The sequence below is a fragment of the Phocoena sinus genome, chromosome 11 (genome assembly GCF_008692025.1).
Source record: "Phocoena sinus isolate mPhoSin1 chromosome 11, mPhoSin1.pri, whole genome shotgun sequence".
Lineage (NCBI taxonomy): Eukaryota > Metazoa > Chordata > Mammalia > Artiodactyla > Phocoenidae > Phocoena > Phocoena sinus.
The window spans coordinates 65,766,307-65,788,475 of NC_045773.1; the positions used below are offsets into that span (position 1 = coordinate 65,766,307).

General features: G+C 43.8%; 2 protein-coding genes, 1 long non-coding RNA gene and 1 pseudogene across 4 annotated transcripts in view; 2 read left to right on the forward strand and 2 right to left on the reverse strand.

The window, feature by feature from the left end:
• Positions 1–5,697, reverse strand: part of SRPK1 (SRSF protein kinase 1) — an 80,813-nt gene extending 75,116 nt beyond the window's left edge. The window contains exons 1-2 of one of the 2 annotated variants that reach the window (XM_032648795.1): positions 5,365–5,697; positions 4,776–4,836 (exon numbers count right to left, since the gene is read on the reverse strand). In XM_032648795.1, the coding sequence (XP_032504686.1) occupies positions 4,776–4,836; positions 5,365–5,377 (74 nt within the window). In that variant the 5' untranslated portion in view covers positions 5,378–5,697. The remainder of the gene's footprint in view (positions 1–4,775; positions 4,837–5,364) is intronic. The other variant, XM_032648793.1, reaches the window with a different exon arrangement.
• LOC116762078 lies at positions 5,655–11,501 on the forward strand. The gene is made up of 3 exons (XR_004352217.1): positions 5,655–5,791; positions 6,966–7,058; positions 10,302–11,501. It is a non-coding gene; the product is annotated as an uncharacterized LOC116762078 (long non-coding RNA).
• Positions 11,502–13,588: 2,087 nt separating this feature from the next.
• Positions 13,589–15,471, forward strand: LOC116762687 (annotated as a pseudogene).
• Positions 15,472–20,996: 5,525 nt separating this feature from the next.
• The window catches only part of SLC26A8 (solute carrier family 26 member 8), a 72,778-nt gene continuing 71,605 nt past the window's right edge, over positions 20,997–22,169 (reverse strand). Inside the window, exon 20 of the mRNA XM_032650209.1 lies at positions 20,997–21,788. Coding sequence (XP_032506100.1) covers positions 21,501–21,788 — 288 coding nt within the window. The 3' untranslated portion in view covers positions 20,997–21,500. The remainder of the gene's footprint in view (positions 21,789–22,169) is intronic.

A 22,169-nucleotide genomic window follows, 5' to 3' on the forward strand; every position in this document is an offset into this window, starting at 1 on the left:
TAGCGCTTCAACAAGTTGCTGGTTTCAAGTAGTAATCTAAAGAAACATGGTAAACTGGCAAGCCTCTGGGCCTCACTGTAGAAGAAACACTAATGCAAATAAAATTTACTAACGTACATAAACTTACTGAGAAAGAAAAGAAGACAAGAAAATATTTCTAAGAGCAATTCTAAAATGCAATTCTAGCAGTACATAATTTTGAAAGTACATACTTTAATGGAGTCACACAAAGTTAAAAATGCAACTTTTTTTAAAGATAGGAAAGTTGACATCAAAAATTTCAAAGGTAAAAAGCGAAGAAACAGATTAGCCACATTTAAAAAAATTAATTTATGTCAAAAACACACTATAAATGTAATTTGAAAGGCTAACAAGCTGAGAAGTACAAATCTGTCACATAACAAAAGGTATATTCTTTTTTTTTTTTTTTTTTTTTTGCGGTACGCGGGCCTCTCACTGCTGTGGCCTCTCCCGTTGCAGAGCACAGGCTCCAGACGCGCAGGCTCAGCGGCCATGGCTCACAGGCCCAGCCGCTCCGCAGCATGTGGGATCTTCCCGGACCAGGGCACGAACCCGTGTCCCCTGCCTCAGCAGGCGGACTCTCAACCACTGCGCCACCAGGGAAGCCCCAAAAGGTATATTCTTAATAAATAGCTCTTAATATCAAGAAAATGATCAACAATCCAACATAAAAATGGACAAAAGATAGTAGCAGGTCAATAAATATATCCTCCAAATGGTCAACCTTTTAGTAATAAAAGAAATTAAAACAAGATACCTTATAGATTACTATCTTTGGGAAGCTTTTTCAAGTAATACTGTCCAGTTCTGGTGGCTAAGCAGGAGCTAGAAGAATATTCCCACTCCTAATATTCTGGCTAGAGCAGCCCTTCATTTACCTCCTTCAAGTGTCACCTTATCAATGTGTCCTCCATCACCCTATTTAAAACTGTACCCCCATTTCCCACTTCTCAATCCCTTTATTTTAGTAAAATTATTAGATATGAAATCCATTCTGGAATTATATTCCATAGAAACAATTTTGAAAGCAGACATAGGGACTTCCCTGGTGGTCCAGTGGTAGAGAATCCACCTAACAATGCAGGGGATGAGGGTTCAATCCCCGGTCAGGGAAGTAAGATCCCACATGCCAGGGGGCAACTAAGCCCGCATGCCACAACTACTGAGCTCATATGCCTCAACTAGAGAGCCTGCATCATGCCACAGACTACAGAGCCCACCCACCCTGGAGCCTGTGCGCCACAATTAGAGAGAAGCTCGCACACCTCAACGAAGATCCCACATCCTGCAACTAAGACCCAATGCAGCCAAAAATAAATAAAATAAATAAATCATAAAAAAAAAAGCATACATAAATTGTCTTAAATTATAAAAACCTATGACAAACAGATGAAGGCACACAGCTCTTGATATACACATTGAAAACTGAATGCTCAAAGGGAGATATAACATTGTACCCTTTAAGAGACATACCCAATGGGCCATGAAAGTGTACCTAAACACCCATGCATCCTGAGGTCCCTTATTCACAAGCCTCTGTTCACTCAGCCTCTATTCTTATTTGTCCTCAGATACACCAAAAGGAATTGTCACTTGGAGACAGCAATGGTTAGTATCCAGGGCTTTGGGGTATGTCAGATCTGGGTTAGAAACCTAGCTTTAAATTTTCTAGGGGAGTAATCTGGCAAATCTCAATTGCCTTATCTGTAAGGTAAAATAGAGATTATTACCAACTAGTTAATGTTAGTAAATAAAAGTACAGTGTCGGAAAAACTGAAACGGAGAAGGAATTCTTCAAATAAAACTACTAAAGACAACTAAAAATCCCCAAAGTCAGATCTTTCATCACAGTAAAAGAACCCAAAGGAAACAAATACTAAAGAGCACTGAGCTGGAAGGCAGGAGCCCTGGATTCCAGTTTTGACACTGCTACAAACTGGTTCAGCTCCATGAGAATATTATTTAAAGTACGTAGATTCTAGTTTTAAGATCTACAAAATCAGGGGACTGAAAATCCTTTCCACCTGTTCCACACCATGACTAAATTACTAGGATGTTATTTACTGTTGTACATCCATAATTTCTAAAAGTTTTCATTTAAATGTTTGGTTTTTTTAAACTTCAAGTCCTGATGAGTTTTCATTATGACTGAGCTACCAGTCATAACATATAAGACTGTTTCCTTAACTAAGTAATCCAAGGTCAGATTGCTAAAACGCGGCAAAATCAGAATTCAAACCAGATCTGACTCACTCCAAAGACCAAACTATTGCACCCTTCTCCCTCAGACTTTCTCCCTGACTAATCTCCTGGTAACTAGCAGCTTGCCTTTGCAAAATGACTAGAAGTCAGCAGTGCAGTCAAGAGTCAAGGAATAAAGTCAAGGAATAAAGTTACCTGAGACAGGTGGGGCTTGAACTTCTGACACAGTACTCTAACCAAGTTAATTAGTTAGACATTTCAAGTACTTAAAAGGAGGCTGGAGAAACCAAAAAAAAAAAGTAATATTATCAAGAAAAACTATTAATTGAAGACAAAATAAAAAATTAAGCACCTCTGAAACTATAAGTAAATGGGGGTGGTTCAAGGAGTCAAGTTGTACAAGATGAAATATTCAGTAAAATAACTAATTATCTGTACTTGCTTTTGTGCAAGTGACTCTAGGTTACCCACAGTAGTGAATGGAGGAGTAACAGATAATCCAAAGTACATATATTCAGCTTTACAAATAAAGCATATGGTCTAAACAGATCATCCATGGGGCTTCCCTGTGGCATAGTGGTTAAGAATCTGCCTGCCAATGCAGGGGACACAGGTTAGAGCCCTGGTCTGGGAAGATCCCACATGCCTTGGAGCAACTAAGCCCGTGCGCCACCACTACTGAGTCTGCGCTCTAGAGCCCGAGAGCCAAATATTAAAGCCCACGTGCCTAGAGCCCGTACTCTGCTGCAACAAGAGAAGCCACCGCAATGAGAAGCCTGTACACCACAACGAAGAGTAGCCCCCACTCGCTGCAACTAGGGAAACCCCACGCACAGCAACAAAAACCCAATGCAGCCAAAAATAAATGAACAAACTTATTATAAATAAATAGATAATCCAAAGTACTGAATATCTGGTGCTAAAAATAAAGTATATGATCATCCATACATATTTATCTCCCAAATTATAGGCTGATTCAGGCTAATATCAAGGTTAATTTCCAAGTGGAGAAACCAGGACAGATGAAATCTAAATAATACAGTGAATAATAAAATCATCACCTCCTTACATCAGCAGAAAACATATGGTTTTATAACACATTCATATCAGCTCCACAGAGAGTAACAAAACTAAGGCTGTGCATGCACGCTCGTGCACACACACACACAGAGTAACATTTAAATTCCCACTGCACGGGAGAACCAGGTTAGCTCCTGGCTGTTTCCATTAAACCGATCTGGGAGTAAAAACTGGTTTTTGAATCATCCATACATGGATAATCAAGAGGCAAATTAAATACACACACAAACATATATAAACTCACATTTAAATGCACGGGTTACCCAGCACTTCAGAAAATAAAAAATTTCGTAAGACAGCTGATAGAAATGAAGCAAGAGGTGAGGTCACCTACCACTTTAGCTCTATTGATAGAAGTCATCGTTTGCTCTCCTGAAACATTAGGCAGCTGCCGAAAACAATACACAAACGTACACACACGCACACATGCCCGGATCTTGTATCATCATTCAGAAAGAAAACCTAGGAAAGCCTCTGAAATGAGTTTTATCAGCTCAGAAAGACTTAGATGGTGTACAACTCCACGTAGATCCAAGGAAATGGAAAAGTGTCATGAAAATAATGCATTTTTTTTCTGAGTACAAGTGTCTAAAAGACAATTTCCAAGGCCCTCTGCAATTAAATGTGAGTACAAAAGTTCTTCAGACTAAGCCTCCCTTGCAGAAGCCCTCTACTGGGCGTTTCTATGACGTTCTGACCAACTTTTGTGTTTCCCACAATAGCGCTAAACCACGATTATGCATCCTGCTGATAAAAACCGGCAAGTGGCACTTAACACACCAAGCCAAAATCAGCAACAGCGCTGGCTAAAGAACTTCCCCGTCACCACTGTGATGCCCACTCCAGAAGGTATCTGCATTCAGTGCGAGGACTTGAGGTTCCGGGAAAAGAGAAGCAGCAACAGAAACCGGCTGCATACCCCAGAGGGCTGCCTGCAGACTGCAAGGAAGGCCAGGCGCCTGCAGGCTCAGGAAGTTTTGCCTAACCCAGGGGAAAGCTCCATGCCCTCCTCTATAAAAGGGAGCGTGTGGCTGGCAGACCAAAACACAGAAAATTCATCCAAGAATTCCCTGCCGCCTACCCTGCAGAAGGAGGAGGCAAATTAAGACGCTGGGAAGCAGGTATGGAAAGAGAGCAGGGTTCACAAACTGATAGTGATCTACCAGCTCCGTGGGGAGGCTCAAACTCTTGTGCCTCCTCTCTGGAGTTGGGAAGGTAAGGTACCGGTCGGGCTACGGTCCTCTCCCAACAGTCCTTTCCAGAAGGAGCGGGGCTGCTAAGACGCAGACCTGGCCTCCAGCAACAGAAGCTCCCGCCCACATGGTTCACGGGGCGCGACCCTCCTTGGCCGCCCCGAGGCCATGTGGCTGCGGCCGCCGGGTGTCCAAACCCGGTGCACGTTCAAGGCGTGAAACCAGAGACGAGGTGCGGGGGCAAATCCAAAGAAAGGGATGTTGGGGGGTGAGACTCACTTCTTCTGGGCTTTGTCCTTCTTGGCCTTGGTCCTTTTCTTTCGGGCCTGGAGCGCAAGCACTGCAGGAGAGAGGGATGGATGAAGGGCGAATGGGGAGGTAAGGAAGACACCAAGGTGAGGGTGGAGACCCAGCAGGGGCGCGAGGCCCGGGTGCGGGGCCTGCCTGAGGGGCGGCTCCGGGGCAAGCGCCGCGGCGTTGGCCAGGCGGCCGATCAGGGGGCTGGCGGCCCACGGAGCGCAGAGCAGCGCCCAGGCGGGGCACGCCGGAAGGGGCTCAGGCCGGGTCAGGGGGCTGGCGCGCCGGGGTCGGCCTCGCCTGCCGAGGGCCGGGCCCTGGAGTGGCCCCAAGGGGCGGGCCGGCCTGGCGGGGCAAGAGAGGCGATGACTGCCGGCGCGGAAGGACGCCGGAGCTCAGGGGCGCGGACCGGCTGCCCAGAGGCGGGGGGTGAGGGGCGGCGCCACCTCAGTGGAGGGGCGCCGCACGCCCGGAGACCGGACGGCGGCGCTTAGGCTAAGCTCCTGGCGTTGACCCGGGCCTTGCCCCGGCGGCCGTTGCCCCTCGTGGCGGAGGCCGCTCCACCGCTCACCTTTCCGCTCCATGGCGAAACCGGTAACTGCCCGGCGCCTGCGCACTCCACTGGCGGTGACTCCAGCTCCCGCCGCGGCCCAAAACCAAGCCCGCGCACACCCCGCCCCCCAGTTCCCGCCCCGCCCACGACGGCGCGCGTCTGCGCGTTGAGCGCGGAGCCTACCACCTGTTCCCGAGAAGGGGGGCGGCAGTAAAGAATTGGGGGAAGAGGGGTGAAGGAAATAACGCCGAGGATATACACGCAAGGGGTGTTTGAGGACCAAGCTTGGAAGCCTCGCAGGGTCAGCTTTGTTCTATTTGCCGGGCGGTTGCCCCTGAGGAATGGCGAAGAGAGTGGTACTGAGGGTTCCCTGTGTGCTGAGTCAGAGCTGCGCAGCCAACTGTAATCTGCCTTGTTTTCCTGGTCTGTAAAATGGAATAATCAGGTGTGTCCCGGTGCCTCCACTGAGTAATCGTGAGGGCCAATTGAGAAACTATATAAAGAAAATGCAGGGGGGGCGGGAATTACAAGTGAGAAAGAAAAGGAGGTGGGAGCAACACAAAAGAAAGACTGGAAGGAAGGAACCTGTGACCTTATTGTCACTTAAAAAGTAAAAACTTTCTCTTAAAATTTCAAATTCAACAGAAGACTGTAAACGAAGGAAGCAGGAGAAAAAAACTTACAGTGTTTTCTTATTTTACCACTTTATCTTTTTAGTACAGATAAACACAGTTGTCTTTATAGAATATTTTTATACTTTTCTAAGTGCATTATCTCATTTGATGTTCATGACAGCTTAAAGGCAAGACAGTTATTACTTCCAATACACAAATAAACTAAAACTCGGAGGGGATATGTACGGAGAAGCTTGGTGTCCTGACACAGTGATCAGTCATCAAATCCTTGTTGTAAAGCAGGGTTAGAAAAGTTTTTCTGTAAAGGGCCATATAGTAAACCCCAAGAGATCTTGGGGGCCATAAGATCTCTTAACTATTAAGCTCTGCCACTAGAGGTCAAAAGCAGTCATAGAAAATAGGGGCTCTCAGTGTTCAAAAAAAGTCTTATTTATGGTCCCTGAAATTTGAATTTCATGTAATTTTCATGTATCATGAAGTATTATTCTTCTGTTGATCTTTTTTCCACTATTTCAACCATTCTTTGCTCAGGCCTTAGTTTGCCAACCCCTTTGTAAAGTACTGCAGCTGGATTGGGTGGAAGCCTGCAGACCTTTGCCCTTAAAGAAGTTAGACTCCAGTGAGGAAGACAGACAAGTAATTAACTGAGAAGGGAAGATGAAAGTACAATGGTGCTGCACAGGTCAAGCATGGGGCTTGGGCGGGATTTTATTGAGCAAAGTAGGTCATTAAGTCCAGCCAGGGAGGAGGCAGCTTTTGAGTTGGGTCTTGGGAAATGTGTAGGATTTCCAGAGGTGGAGGAGATGTCAGGCTCCTGAATGAGAAAATCAATTGAGCAAAAAGGCACAGGCTTGGAAACTTACAGGCAGGGACTGGGGCTGGTAATGACTGAAGAGATGAAGTGGAACATGAGGCTGGAAATGTAGGTTTGCCAAATTTGAAATTGAGTTAATTAATATCTGTTGCATGGAACCCGAATGATAGCATTTCTGGGCATATTGCAAAAGAGGACAGCACCTGTTGGCCAAGGAAAACTGCAACCCAGTTTCCTCCCAATTCTATCCTGGAAAACAAAAGGTGAGTTGGGGCAGACAGTCAAGCCCTGGAGTATGTGGATTCTGCCAGCTCAGGAAAACCACATGGGGTTTAGAAAAGACAGGAGAGAGCTGGTGGCTGAGGGAAAGTCCCAGAATGGGGAAATTAGTGCCTAGCACTTACCAGGTGCTCAAATATTTGTCTAATCAAAGAATAAATGATGTGCAGTTTATGAGAAAGGTCTAGATGAGGGAGAGAAAACGCTGAGAGGGACAACAGGAGAGCTGTGCTAAAACCCAAATGGGTCAGTGCAGATCCATCAAAAAGGAAATACATCTCTGAGTGACTGTTGATTCTCTCTCTAAGAGCTCACCAGCCATCTGTTTAACAACTCATTTGAGAATTTTTCCAGAGTCAGTGTCAAGTTCACTGGACTGAGTTCCCAGAATTGACTATTTCTCCTTTTTCTTTCATCTGTTTTTCCCAAGTCTCCCAGCATGCTTCAGTTCTTCACACCTTTTCTGTAATTTCTATAATTGTTCATATAAGCTGGTTTGTTTTTTTCCCGTATTCTAAAGCCTATACCTTTTTCTGTGTTTCTCGTTTTAAATGTAACTTTAAAAATCACTTTCCCCCCCTCTATTTTCACAGGACTTATCCTATTTTGGATTTTCCCCTTCCAGAAGTTATTCTTAAAAGTGGTGGCCATTCTTTGGTATTCATTTTCAATTACATACATACGCCTCTCCCACAACTGTTTTTCTGCAAGTTCTTTTAAAAGTAGGATTATTCAGAGAACATGAGTCGTCATGTTTTTGCTGCTCATGGGCAGTGTCAGAATTTAATTTCTGCAAGATCCCATTCCTTTTGAGCTAACTTATTTTTTCAGGCTGTCATAGGGTCTTACCTAATGCTTCTTTGGAATTTTTGAAATGTGAGCACCTAAAGTGTAGGATACATGTTTCATCACACCCATTCCCTGCCTTGATTACCACAAACTCTCAGAATTTTGATCTGAATTAAGTCCAAAGTATCACTTCCCCTCATGGCTTCCTCTATGTCCTGCAAGATGAAATAGGCAACAGAAGAAAGTGAAAATATATTGAATAAGATTCCCAGTAGATGTCTGCATAATTGGAGAACCCCAATAGAATTTTCTCTTGCCTTTGTGATTGTTTTGGGAAGTATATTGGGAAGATATAATTATATTTTAGACTTGAGTCTCAGTAAACATGGCACAGTCAACAGAATAATTGAAGAGAATTGAATAAAGAGATTGAGGTATGGACAGGATTAAGGGAAAACTAGGGATAGTGAAGACTAGCAACAGTGGGAGTCTTTACCATCCTGTAGGCCTGAAGACACAAGGGGTGGAGGTGTTACCAGACCCAATGAGAGTTTGTGTTAGTCTGCTAGGGTTGCTTTAACAAAGTACCACAAACTGGGTGGCTTAAACAATAGAAATGTATTGTCTCAGCCCTGGAGGCTAGAAGTCTGAAACCAAGACATCAGCAGGGTTGGTTCCTTCTGAGGACTATGAGGGAAGGATTTGTCCTCTTTGCTTGGCTTGTAGGTGACCGCCTTCTCCATGACTCTTCAGATCATCTTCCCTGTATGTGTGCCTCAATCTATGTTCAAATTTCCCCTTTTCATAAGGACATCAGCCATATTGGATTAGGGTTCATCCTCAAGAGCTCATTTTAACTTCATTACCTCTGTAAAGACCCTATCTCCAAAAGGTCACCTTCTGAGGTTCTGGGGGTTAGGACTCCAATATATCTTTTGAAGACGGGGATACAATTCAACCCATAACAGAGCTGTAGCAGTAAGAAAGGACTGCCTGAATACAGCTGTGCCCTTTGATAGAGGGATATAACCATGGCGCAGCAGGGAAATAAATACCCAACCTCTTTCTCCAGTCATCCTCTCCAGCTAGTGCCTCCCATTGACAAAACTCAACTGGAAGTTAGAAGGCAAAGGTGCCTGGGTGATGCAGTCCATGCAGGCCAGCCTCCCAGGGCACAGAGCAGGGTGGAGAGGTGGAGGGTGAATCTGGAGGGCAAACAAAAGATCCAGCACAGCCTGTCTGGGCAGTCTGTAGGATACACCCAAAGCAGCCAGCACTTTCCAAGCAAGAAGTCAGCCTCTTGGGCTCCCTGATCCCTGGAGATGCTTGATAACAGAAGTTGCTTGGAGATAAACCGCTTTCTGGCTTTGTTCTATAAAAGCTTATACTTCACAAGGAAATTGTGCTGGAGTGAAGGGTTGAGGGGTGTAGGTGGAAGAGATATAAGAATAAAAGCCTTGGGACTTCCCTGGTGGTCCAGTGGTGAAGAATCCACCTTACAATGCAGGGGACGTGGGTTCGATCCCTGGTCAGGGAACTAAGATCCCACATGTCGCGGGACCACTAAGCCCGCGCGCCACAACTGCTGAGCTCGTGCGCCTCAACTAGAGAGCCTGTGTGCCGCAAAAGTACAGAGCCCACGCACCCTGGAGCCTGCACGCCACAGCTAGAGAGAAAACCGGCACGCCACAACTAGCGAGAAGCCCGTGCACCGCAACGAAAGAGCCCGCGTGCTGCAACAAAAAAGATTCCGCATGCCTCAACGAAGATGCCAAGTGCTGCAACTAAGACCCGACCCAGACAAAGATAAATAAAATAAAAAATAAATAATAAATAAACCTTTAAAAGAATAAAAGCCTTGGCTTGGTAGGGTGGGAAACTACGCATCCTTTTGGATGCTCTGGCCACAGCGTGAAGATCGGAGGAGGGGAGGAGATTCTCTAGCAATGAGGAGGTTACAGAGATTGATGGTTCTGGAGGCAGGTAGAGCCCTTGCTCTGCTCCCTGGAGGTGCTCTGGGGAGGCAGCAGGGTGTTGCAAACTGACCTGCACTGATCGTGTCCAACTCTTAGTTCTTCTACCTGGGTAAAGAACATCTACCAGAGAAGTGTATAGTAATGAGGATTTGTCCGCAGCACATTCTCACTCCCGGGATATAAAGAAAACAAGTTTCGACTAAGATCTGCCACACACATTTGTTAACATTCGTTAGCAGGCAGGCACAGTACAGCTCTCGTGACTTGTGTATATTCTCTGAGGTCACTCTGTCCTCTTGGAACCTCTGGCCCCAGGTTTAATTTCTCCAGTTTGGCAATCTCGGGGCCAGAGTGAAGACTGTTTAGGAAATACGTAAAAATGCGCAACATGGTTTAGACATTTGAGTTCTGATTTCTACCTGCTATGCAATGTCAAATTCGTATTTCTTTTCCTTCTTTCAGATACTTTCCACCAGGCCCACCCTCATGACAAACATGTATCGAGTACCCACTGCAGCCCGGGCAGGAGACTAAGGGTTTGGAGAAGCAGAGAAGAAGAAAACATAGCCCTTGCCCTGTAGGACTTAATAGCTAATTCTTTTTTTTTCTTTAATTTTTATTGGGGTATAGTTGATTTACAGTGTTGTGAGTCAGGTGTGCAGCAAAGTGAATCATTCATACATACACACATATTCGCTAATTCTTACATAGTAATGACTGTTTGCTGGACACTGTTACCCCTCATCCCTCAAACAACTCTATGAGATCGGTACCATTAGTATCACCTGTGTTTGACAGACGAAGAAGCTGAGGTACAACCAAATTCGCACAAATTAGTAAGAGGCAGAATTTTGAATATGGGCAGCCGGGCTCTCAAATTCATACTCTTAACCACACACCCTATCATCTGTCTAGTCTAGTGGGGGATTATAAAAACAGTAGATGCACAAAGTACCACAGGAGCACAAAAAAAGAGGCCCGTTCAGCTCAGGATTTGAGAAGAGCTGAGGAGAGAGACATCTCCTGAATGAGATGACACGGGGGCAGCGTTGGAACACACCAAATAGGTGTCAGCTGGGAACAGAAGGGAGGGACGGAACCTGCGGTCAGAGAAGACAGCATGGTATGTGGGGGAACCACAAACAGCGTAGCATCACTGGAGTATAAAATGCAACGGGAAAGGAGGGAGATAGTTTGCTCCACAAATGCTGATTGGGCCCCTTTCATATGGAGGCACTGTGCTTGTTGTTGGGGGTATGGCAGGGACAGAGTTTCTAAGGAAATTGAACTTGAGTTTTCAAACATTTTGCTTCCTTATTCACTAAAATAACTTTTTGAAACTACCCCCATGCAAAACATGCAACAAACTGGGAATAGAAGGGAATTTCCTCAACCTGATAAAGGCTGAGGAAAAACACTCAGCTGTCATTATATTTAATGGTGAAAGACTGAAAACTTTCTCCCTAAGATCAGGAACAAGAAAAGGATGTCCACTCTCTCACCACTTCTGTTCAGTCTTGTATTGGATTTTCTAGATAGGGTCACTAGGCAAGAAAATTACATAAAAGGCATACAGATTGCAAAGGAAATTGACACTTTAAAAGTGTTAACATCACAGTTTTGAATGCCATCCAATGGAATTTAAATACAATAGCAATTTGATACCCACCATCATTCATTTTTATATGTAAAAAATAAAAATCACTTTAAGAAATGTTACATTACCCGCTTTTCTCCCTGAACTTGTATTTCTATTTCATTTTACTCTCACAGAAGTTTATCCTCAGGTAATACAATTTTATGCTTAAAAGTCTTGTATTGATCATCCTATCATACTTCTCCGCCATACAAATGTGTGTTTATGTTGTAATTTAATTTGTAAAAATGTTTCCTGAGATCATGATCCTCCAAAAGCTTTCTTACCTATCATTATGAGTATTATTATTGCATGATTAATCAAAATAACATATAGGATCATTTTGTGATAGATGAAATTTTATTGCAAATATACCTCAGTGCAAAGGTAGGTGATTTTTCTCAATAAGCCCTGCATCATTCTATTCATGTTTGTTCGGTAATAGCTACGAAAACTTGGTCACATAAAATAAGTACATGGGAATGGAAAGGGTTTGGCACAGGAGTATCATTGTTTTTTTGTTTTTTTTTTGCGGTACGCGGGCCTCTCACTGTTGTGGCCTCTCCCGTTGCGGAGCACAGGCTCCAGACGCGCAGGCTCAGCGGCCATGGCTCACGGGCCCAGCCGCTCCGCGGCATGTGGGATCTTCCCAGACCGGGGCACGAACCCGTGTCCCCTGCATCGGCAGGTGGACTCTCAACCACTGCGCCACCAGGGAAGCCCTCATTGTTTTTTTTAAACTCCTTCCAAATGTGCCAAAAATCACGTAGTAATCATCATCAAAATTTATATTAATGACCGTCAACTGACAACTCCAAGAGGTCCTTATTCAGTTTTGTTGAAGGCAGATAATTGGAAACCATCTGACTTGCAAAAAGTCGTTAAAGTTACTTACTCTCTCAATCCAAACACCAGTATTTCAATATGTTCCTTTGTTTGGACCTTTGAGAGGTTTATACACCCTCTGGCAGTGAACCTGAGAATGATTTTTGGGGGAGGGAAAGGCCTTTTTTGTTTGTTTATTTGCTTTGATTGCCCCACTACTCCTCGGAATGACAGCGACTTTTGTTTACTGCTGTATCTCCAGGGCCTACAAGAAAAGTGTCAGATATGTAGTAGGTGCTCAGTGAATTATCTGGGATGTTATGAAAGAATGTAGAAATCATGGGTGGCTGGGTGTATGGGGGGGAAGGGACCAGGGCAGGAGGCAGAGACACAGAGGCACTCAGTGCACTGATTTGAGTTTCTCATGTCAAAGGCACCAAGAAGCCACCTTTCCCCAAATTGAAGCAGCACTGAGTAGAGAAAAGGCCTAATCTTTGGCATCTCACCTGGGTTTGAGTTTTGACATTGACACTGAATAGTGGTGACTTTTGGCAAACTCTTGGTCTTAAGAGTCCTACCCTGGGTAAAAAGAATAACTGTCCCTCTCTCAACGAGAGCCTTTGGAGGAAGTAACAAATACGATCATGCCTGTGAAGTACCTGCACCATTGCCTGCACTCAGTAAATAGGAATTATCCTTCATTTGAACCTGCTTCTTTTCCTTTTGGTGGCACCACCTCTCCCTCTACTAGGCCAGAAATTTGCACTATTGGACTTATTCTGAACGTTCACTGGCACAGATACTAAGCAGTAGACAAGATGGTAGAGTTAGGGGCCTCAGGGGGAATCCAGGGCAGTGGGACCTCCTGTACCTCAGTTTCCTCATCTAGGAAATGAGAGTAATAACAGCCCTACCTCACAGGGTTGTTGTGCGGAATAACGTGTTAGCTTTTGTGAAGTGCTTAGAACAGAACCTGATACACAGTAAAGGGTTAATCAGTGAGTGCTACCTGGGAGAGAAGGAGCACGCCAGGGTAATAGCGGAGTGGGAGAGTGGGGATCATCTGAGCTGCTGTGTCTCCCACACACCATTTATAAGATGCATCAGGATGTCGCAGGGAGTCAGGCTCTATGGAGGAACGAACACCACTGGGCAAGTTTCAGTGAGTGTAGCAGGTTAAGGGCACCATGCGTATCTGTGGCCAGAAGAACAACATATTTCCTTCAAGGCTCCTGCCCCTCCAAAGCCCTGCCTGCTATTGGTCATGAGCTTATAATCAACAGATAAAGTGGGGAAAATATGGAATAACTTCCAATACAGGTGTCAGAATCTCTTCAGCCATGAAGGAGGAAGCTGTAGTGAAAATGCAGGCATGAACTCCAACAGATGTTTTGTCTGTCAAAGAGAAAAAATCAGTATAGGAGACAGCTCCTCAGCAACAGAGCAGTCCCTGAAGAGGAAATGTTGCCTTATGACTGGGATTAAGCCCTTCAAAGAATTCTTCAAGGAGAAACCAAAACTGTGCCACTGAAACCCTCAGATTGTTGAAATTAAGCATTGAAATGGATAATAATTCATGTGTCACCCCAGGAACAAGACTTGCAAGAAGAGGTTTCTACTATTGACATGCTCCGTGGGGTAGGAAGAAAAAACATTCCTGTTCTGCAGAGACACAAAGTTCATTGGATACTGGTAAAAAGCTTGGTGGAGGGAATTCCCTGGTGGTCCAGTGGTTAGGGCTTGGCGCTCCCACTGCCAGGGGCCTGGGTTTGATCCCTGGTCAGGGAACTAAGATCCCACAAGCCGCACAGCAAAAAAAAAAAAAAAAAAAAAAGTTTGGTGGAACTCGAAGTGGACTTCAAAGGAGAGAGAGGCGAAATGGCATAAGCTCTGTACATGACATGAACATCATTTCCAGCAGCACTATAGGAGACAGAGATTGCAGGATACTGTAGGCTTGTGTTTTCCCATGAGAACTTAAACAAGCGGTCAAAGCTCCTCTTTTCTAATAAAAGAAAAACACGCCTTTCTGAATTAATGCTTGAGAAATGTTCTTTCCCTGCTGTCTCAGATTTAGCCCCTAAATGGCCTTTGATTAAACAGTATATTCCTGTGAGCCCACATTCAACATTTTTTGATACGTTTGATCTATCTTTGGCTTCTACAGAAGCTGAAGAGGATAAGCTTAGAGAGAGAAGGCAGCTTGGTGTTGAAAAAAAGGTTGATCCCCTTCCCGATGCACAAACACATACGTCTGAAGACACTGTACCGGTTAATTTTTTATATAAACTGGAACCAAAGTCACCCTAGAATGACTGAAATAAATCAGAACAGTTGTGCAATTTCACAAGCTAATTGTGACTCAGAAGAGGACACAACCCCCCAGTGTTTGCAATTACGCAGGCAAGGGCATTGTCAGGTACCCGGAGACAGCCATGCCCATGTTAGTAGATGGAGAGCTTGGGAAGTCCATAAACAGATTGATTACATACACTGCCTCATGCCCAATTTGCTTCAGATTACAGGCAATCCCTGTCACTGTTGAGTGATGAACCATTACGAAGCAGAGCCGTTCTTTTTTTTTTTTTTTTTTTTTGCGGTACGTGGGCCTCTCACTGTTGTGGCCTCTCCCATTGCAGAGCACAGGCTCCGGACGCGCAGGCTCAGCGGCCATGGCTCACGGGCCCAGCCGCTCCGCGGCATGTGGGATCTTCCCGGACCGGGGCATGAACCCGTGTCCTCTGCATCGGCAGGCGGACTCTCAACCACTGCGCCACCAGGGAAGCTCAGCAGAGCTGTTCTTGAAGAGAAACCTGAAGGCCCATTTTTGATCAGGGACTCTGCGAAGAGTCCTCTTTTCCGTGATCTTCCGACATGACAACAGATCCCTGCCTGCCCAAATTGAACAGTGGAATCATAACCTTAGTTTTAATACTCATGACCCTTAGACAATTCATTCTTCCACTGTAACAGGACTTTTGTGGAACGCTTTAAAGATCCCAGCTCTTGCATGTTTTTTGGACCATTGCTTACTATATCACTAAATAGGACATTGTCTTTTAGGCTGCAATATAACTGCCATGCAGTCATCTGTAGGTGCACCACATATGATGGTGGTGGGCTCCCTTCCCATCAATGTTACAGGATTTTTTTAAAAAGTGTCATTAAAAACAAAAAGAGTAGCTGATTCACTTTGTTATAAAGCAGAAACTAACACACCATTGTAAAGCAATTATACCCAAATAAAGATGTTTAAAAAAAAAAAAAAGAGAGTTCGCTGATTAGAATGAGAACCAGTCAAGGCAAAGTAAACTCTCCCATCCCCAAAGGACATTACCTAGACCTGCTTTTATGTGCCTCAGAGAGTACATAGCAAGCACACATATCAGTGTTAGGCTTCTTCAGTACAGTACGTAAGCTTAGTGTTAGTATCTGTCAGACGTGATCTACTGTTACTTAGATAAATGTGGTGCCTATTGAGACAACAGAGGCTAGAGCTACAGGTGTTCAGTAAGGCTACAAAAACATTTAGTTGATTTAGTTAATGGGTTTTTAATGGCTGTAGTAATTGAGTGAGGCAACTCTGGGGCATTTGCTGTGAAGAATTCTATTTCTTACTGAAGAATAAATAATTATTGGATGAGTGTTACAACAGTGTGACTAATGTTTGAAATTACCATTTTTCTAAAAATGTTTCTATAAACTTTCAAAAGTAGCAATGTTTGTAGTTACTATAAATCAAGCTTTGGAAGTCCCCAAAATAAAGACTGCTTTCCTTTAAGGAAAAAAAATTGCAATTTTCTTACATGAGGGCATAGTGCATTTCACTTAAGCATTGCTATAGTTTATACTCAGTCTCCTTGTCTGTTTCGTGAAAAGTACTGTTAAGTAAACTGGATTTCTGTCAACTCCCTGGCGTTTCCCTTAAATTTATTAAATCTGAAGAAAGGATACTGGAAATAATGTTGTAGGCCTGGTGCTTCCTAGAGGGCTGAGGCCAGGTGTGGGCATCCAGCAGGGTTCCCAGGTTGTTTATCTCAGTCCTTAAGAACAAGAAATGCATGTTGGGATGGTGGTATTTTAGATTTAATCAAAGCACCCTCTAATTTACTAAAGAAAAAGTTCTATAACTTTGGGAGGTAAGGATCCTTCATTACTAAGACAAAGCCCATGCTTTCTAGTAAAACAAAAGAAACACCCCAGAATGTTAACAGAATTTCTCTCTAGGGAATGGAAGTACAGGAGATTTCTTTTTTTTCCACCCCACTTTTCTGTATTTTATAATTTTCATTAAAGAGCAAGTATTATTCTTACAATGAGAGGCTGTATTTTAACAAATTTATAAGATAACACAAAATTAATTAAAGCATGAGTCTCCTTTGATTATATTAAGTCCAATATTCAGAGCATTGGATAGAGTTTTTAGAAGGACTTTGTCTCAATTTGGGGGAATAATTAGCCCTATACTAAATGGTGCTCTAGTCTCACCTAACAAAGCATAAAAGTCATACCTGAAGTGATCAAACTGTTTCCAAGTAATTTAACCATTTCCCAGAGCAAAACTCAAGATTTTTCTTGGTGCTTACTCAGAGGGACACTTGATCCACAGTAGCTGTGGCTCCTCTACTCATCCTTGGTCCGTTGGGAGACTCGTGTTTATCCCACTTAATCTCAATGCCCAGCTCAAATGTCATTTCTTCTCAGTAGTTTTCCCTGACCCACATTCTTTCTAACCCTTCCTGTCATCTGTATTTCTATAGCACTTTACCTCTCATTATTATCACCTTTTCGTTTAGTAGGCATGACACTCTCTCCCCGCATGTTTGTAGCCTGGGAGCTCCTTGAGGGCAGATATCATATTCTATTCATTCTTTTATCATAGTGTGGTGGATTTAAAACGGCCATAAATTATTTTCTCTTCAAGAAGTGGAGTGTATTTGCCCTCACATTGAATCATGGCTGGCCTTGTCACGTACTTTGATCTGTGGAATGTGGCAGGTGACATGCTGCCTTGAGCTGCTGTGTGAAGTCCAGGTACCCTCCCAGAGAGACTGTGTGGAGAGAGAGATGGCTGCCTGGCCAGCCTCCAGCCCTTCCAGCCATCCCAGCTGAGATGTCCAGACTTGTGAGTAAACCCATCTTCAATTTCTAGCCCCAGGTGAATCTCTAGATGACTGCGGCCTCATGAATGGGCCTAGTTAAACCCAGCCCAGATTGCAAAATAATGAACAAATGCATGACTATTGTTTTAAGCCACTAAATTTTGGGTGGATTGTCCTGCAGTAATAGATTACGGAAACACAGAGTATCTGGGGTATGGTGAGTCTTCCAATAAGTGTTTATAGAATTAAATTTATTTTTGTATTTATTTATTTATTTTGGCTGCACCATGAGGCATGCAGGATCTTAGTTCCCCTACTAGGGATCGAACCTGTGTCTCCTGAATTGGGAGTGTGGGGTCTTAACCACTGGACCACCAGGGAAGTCCCAAATTAAATTTAATTGTAAGAGACTGGATGGGTAAAATTGGTCCAGATGACTCTCATGGTCCTTTTTAGCACTGAGATTCTATAATCTCAAGACCCTTAATGACCTTGGATTATGCCATTACTTCCTTTATTTCTACCTATAAATGAGAGTTGAATCTAGATACAATACAGTTAAGTCCTTGGGCATCTTAGTCCATTTGGGCTGCTATAACAAAATACCATAGACTGGGTGGCTTATAAACAACAGAAATTTATTTCTCACAGTTCTGGAGGCTGGGAATTCCAAGATCAAAGTGCTGGCAGATTAGATGTCTGGTGAGAACCCACTTTCTGGTTCATAGATGGCTGTCTCCTTGCTGTGTCCTCATATAGTGGGAGGAAGGATCTCTCTGAGGCCTCTTTTTTTTTTTTTTTTTTTTTTTTTTGCAGTACGTGGGCCTCTCACTGTTGTGGCCTCTCCCGTTGCGGAGCACAGGCTCCGGACGCGCAGGCTCAGCGGCCATGGCTCACGGGCCCAGCCGCTCTGCGGCATGTGGGATCTTCCCGGACCGGGGCACAAACCCGCGTCCCCTGCATCGGCAGGCGGACTCTTAACCACTGCGCCAGCAGGGAAGCCCTCTGAGGCTTCTTTTATAAGGGCACTGATCCCACTAATAATTGTAAGAGTGACCTAATCACCTCCCAAAGGCCCCATCTCCTAATACCATTATCTTGGGGATTAGGATTTCAACATGTGAATTTTGGGTGACACAAATATTTAGACCATAATATTCCATCTCTGGTTCCCCAAACTTCATGTCCTTCTCACATATCATCAACTCAAAGGTCTAAGTCCAAAGTCTCATCTAACTGTCATCTAAATCAGATATGGGTAAGATCAAGTTACAATCCATTGGGCTTTGTGACATTTAATGTATTAATATTTAGAGACAGCACCTAGGGTCACCTATTTTGACCAATCTCTTTTCCAAACCCAGTTTTCTGCAGCTGTATTGACTTCACTTAATTTCTTGTATGTGAAAATCGTGCCCCATAACCCATTTACTGTAGAACATAAACTACTTTGAGATTTTTTCAGTAATGGAGAAAAATACTCTTTCAGATCTGGCCTATACTAGTTTTTTAGTCTTTAAAATTTTTCTCCAGTTTCTTATTAGAGATATAAAATCTGCAATGATGACCATGCAATGAAAAGTGAGCTAACCAATCCAAACCATGGCATTTTGTAAAGTTTGAAACGTCTTAGAATTTCAGGCAATCTGCATTTTGGAAGAAGACACGGCCTTTGAATTGTTACTTACTTTATCCTTTCTTTAATGCTGAACTGTTTACAATCAATTGACCATTTTTCTTCATCTTATTATTTCAGGAGGGGATGGATGCTATGGATTTATGAAGAATATGCTTTAAAGATAGGCTATAGTCCAAGCATCAGGTCGGTCTTTCTGAGGTCATGCATGAAAATCAAGATTTAGCTATGTTGCAGTTATAACAGAAAAGTCCGAAGTCTAAACTCTACCAGACTCTCAGAAGCCATTGGTTCTGTGTTTAAATACCTTCCTCTGATGGAAATGTGGGAATGGAAGGGAGCTGGAGTGAGAGGGCGGCAGCCAACAGAAACGGCTCTCTGTGCACTTCCTAGTCTCCTGTTTTAAATGTGAAATGTTTTCTTGGTTTTGAAACACTTCTGTGCTTGTTCCTGCCACCCTGACAGCCTGGTTTGAACCAGTTTCTGGTTGAGACCTTGGTGCCATGGTAATCACCCTTAGGCTCCATCTGGCTGTGTCCCTGGGTGCCCAGCTTCTGTACTTACCCATGGTTACCACTCTTAGTCCCCCGTTTGGTTCTGCCCTCCTAGCAGTCATTGGAACCTACTTTCAGTCTAGCTCTTTCTCATCCTTCAGATGCAAGGTCATTGTCATTACCATAGGAAGAGTTTCCTTGACACCCAAGATAGGTTCAGGTCCTCCTGATGTATGCCCTCTTTGTTTCCTGTATTTTACCATCAAGGTACTTATCACAATTTATAATTATCTTTGTCATCTATTCTGCTTATTTTTGTGTCTTCAGCACCTGGGACAGTGGCTGGCACATAGTAGGAGTTCAATAAATGTGTTGAGTAAACATGAACAAATGAAGCTTGTAACTTGGGCCCCCCCCTCTTTTAGGGTACAATTGTATATGACCTTGGGCTAGTTACAAAACTTATGTCTCACTTTATGCATGTGTAAAGTAGGGAGGGATAATATTGTTTCATTTACCCCACAGTTTGGGGTGCTGTGTATATAGCAGATGCTTAGTAAATGTTTGTAGAATGAATAAATGCACCTGTTATCTCTGTGATAAGAGACACTTATTTTAAGAAGTATTTCTTTCATCTAACAGGTGAGAGAAGTTGATTTTCTAAGCAAGGGGACTCTTGTTTACTGAGTGGGAAATAAAATTCAGTATTCCCAATGCCTTTGCCCAGGGGTTTATATTTCTCTTCAGGTTGTACCTTAATACTAGATTTTTTTTTAATGGAAGAGGGGAAATTTTTTTAAATGAATTTGGACCAAACTAGTGATTTGATTGACTTTTCCAATTCCTAAGGGGTTGGTGTCTGTCACAGATTTTAACTGTTTGGTCCACCAAGAGTACAGATCCTAGATTGCTTGGATCTTAAAAACCTATAAGAAAGAAGCAACAGTGAATGTGAATGTGAAGACCAGGGGGAGTTCTATAGAGCTAACATTCTCATTGGGTGGTACAGCTTATTGGCCTTCTGAAACACTGTCAGGATAAGATCCTGACCTTGGAGTGATGGCAAAAGTGCTTTTAGCCTAACAGTTCTTTGTACTACAAGCCTTCACAGGCTGGCCTAACTTTTTTTTTTTTTTTTTTTGCCGCACTGCACGACATTTGGGATCTCAGTTCCCCGACCAGGGATCAAACCCGCACCCCCTGCACTGGAAGCGCAAAGTCTTAACCACTGGACCACCAGGGAAGTCCCAGCCTGGCCTACCTTAACCTATTTACCCCCTATTTCCCACTGCAGCAGTGCAGTGAAGATAACATATAAAGTACAAATGCTACGCAGTTTTTCTTTTTCATGCTCATCTCTTCCCCACTGTGTCTACCTACTTCTGGGATTCCTTCCACCTGGCATTTCCTTCGGCATACAGAATACAGAAAAGGTAGAAGATGCAGGAAGGGTCCAAATGTAACTAGAGTTATGTATTTTATTTGAGCCTCATCTCTTTAGAGAAAGGGGAACACAGATGAGAGGAATAAGTTAGAGATGGTCTAAAAAAAAAAAAAAGCACAGAGGTGAGGGGTGTGAAGAAGGAAATCCTTCAGTGGAACATCTGCTGAAGGTGAAGCGAAGTGAACCTGGATAAGGAATTCAGAGATAATTCTTGGTGTTTAGTATTGCGATCTGGGAGTGAGATCCCAGCGCTGAGGAAGGAGGAAGGCCAACAGGTGGAGGAGTCCCAAAGCAAGTACTGCTAGTTTGTAACTAGCCTACGTCTCCAGACCAAGTGGCCCCATTTGGGTGGGGAGGATTTGCTGAGGGAATCTGACCCCTTATTCCTAGCTCATCTACAAGGTACCCTCACTGGCGTTGCTCTGGGATGTAAGTGAATTCATAAGCTGATGCCTCCTCTCTACTGACTGTGTCCTAGGCTGAGTCTGAGGTGGGGACTGGGGAGTTATAAACTGATACAGAGGCTAGTACTGCTGCTGAGAGCTTGGCCTGGATGTGGGCTCAGGCTTGGTCTCTGTCTCTGGATCCAGCTCAGATTCAGGCTCCAGCTCTGACTCAGGCTCCATTTCGTGATCCAGGTCTAGGTCTGGATCTAGCCCAGTCTCTTGTTCTGACTCCTGCATGGGATACAGATCAAAGTCTAGCTCTGATTCCTCCTCTGTTACTGGGTCCTGGAGTATGGTGAAGGCTGGACTTTTACTTCTGGGGGCTTCTATAAGACGGCTACTCATTTTATGTTTTGATTCTTCTTTCTGAAATACACACAATTAGATGGGTTAAAACTTCCCAATTAGATTTAATTTTTGAACAGTCAAGGAATTTCAGAATACAGTAGGACTTAAGGTACCAGAAAGCATGGGTTCCTGGCAAAGTAGAAAATATTTCTGGCCTAAATTTGCTTTTCATCTTCTTTGCACCCTCTGGTTCCTCAGTTACTTACCATGCTTCAGGCTCAATCAATCCATAATTTCCAATTTCTCTAGTTTTTGTAGCCAGCCTGGATTTCATGGTCAACCATTTAAATAACAATGGTCTGGTCAGCATTCCTGGACATCTTGTCTTCTTGTCTTTCCAACCCCCTAATGTAATCCTCAGCAGGCCCTTCATGACCTGGCCTCCTGCTATCTTCTTTA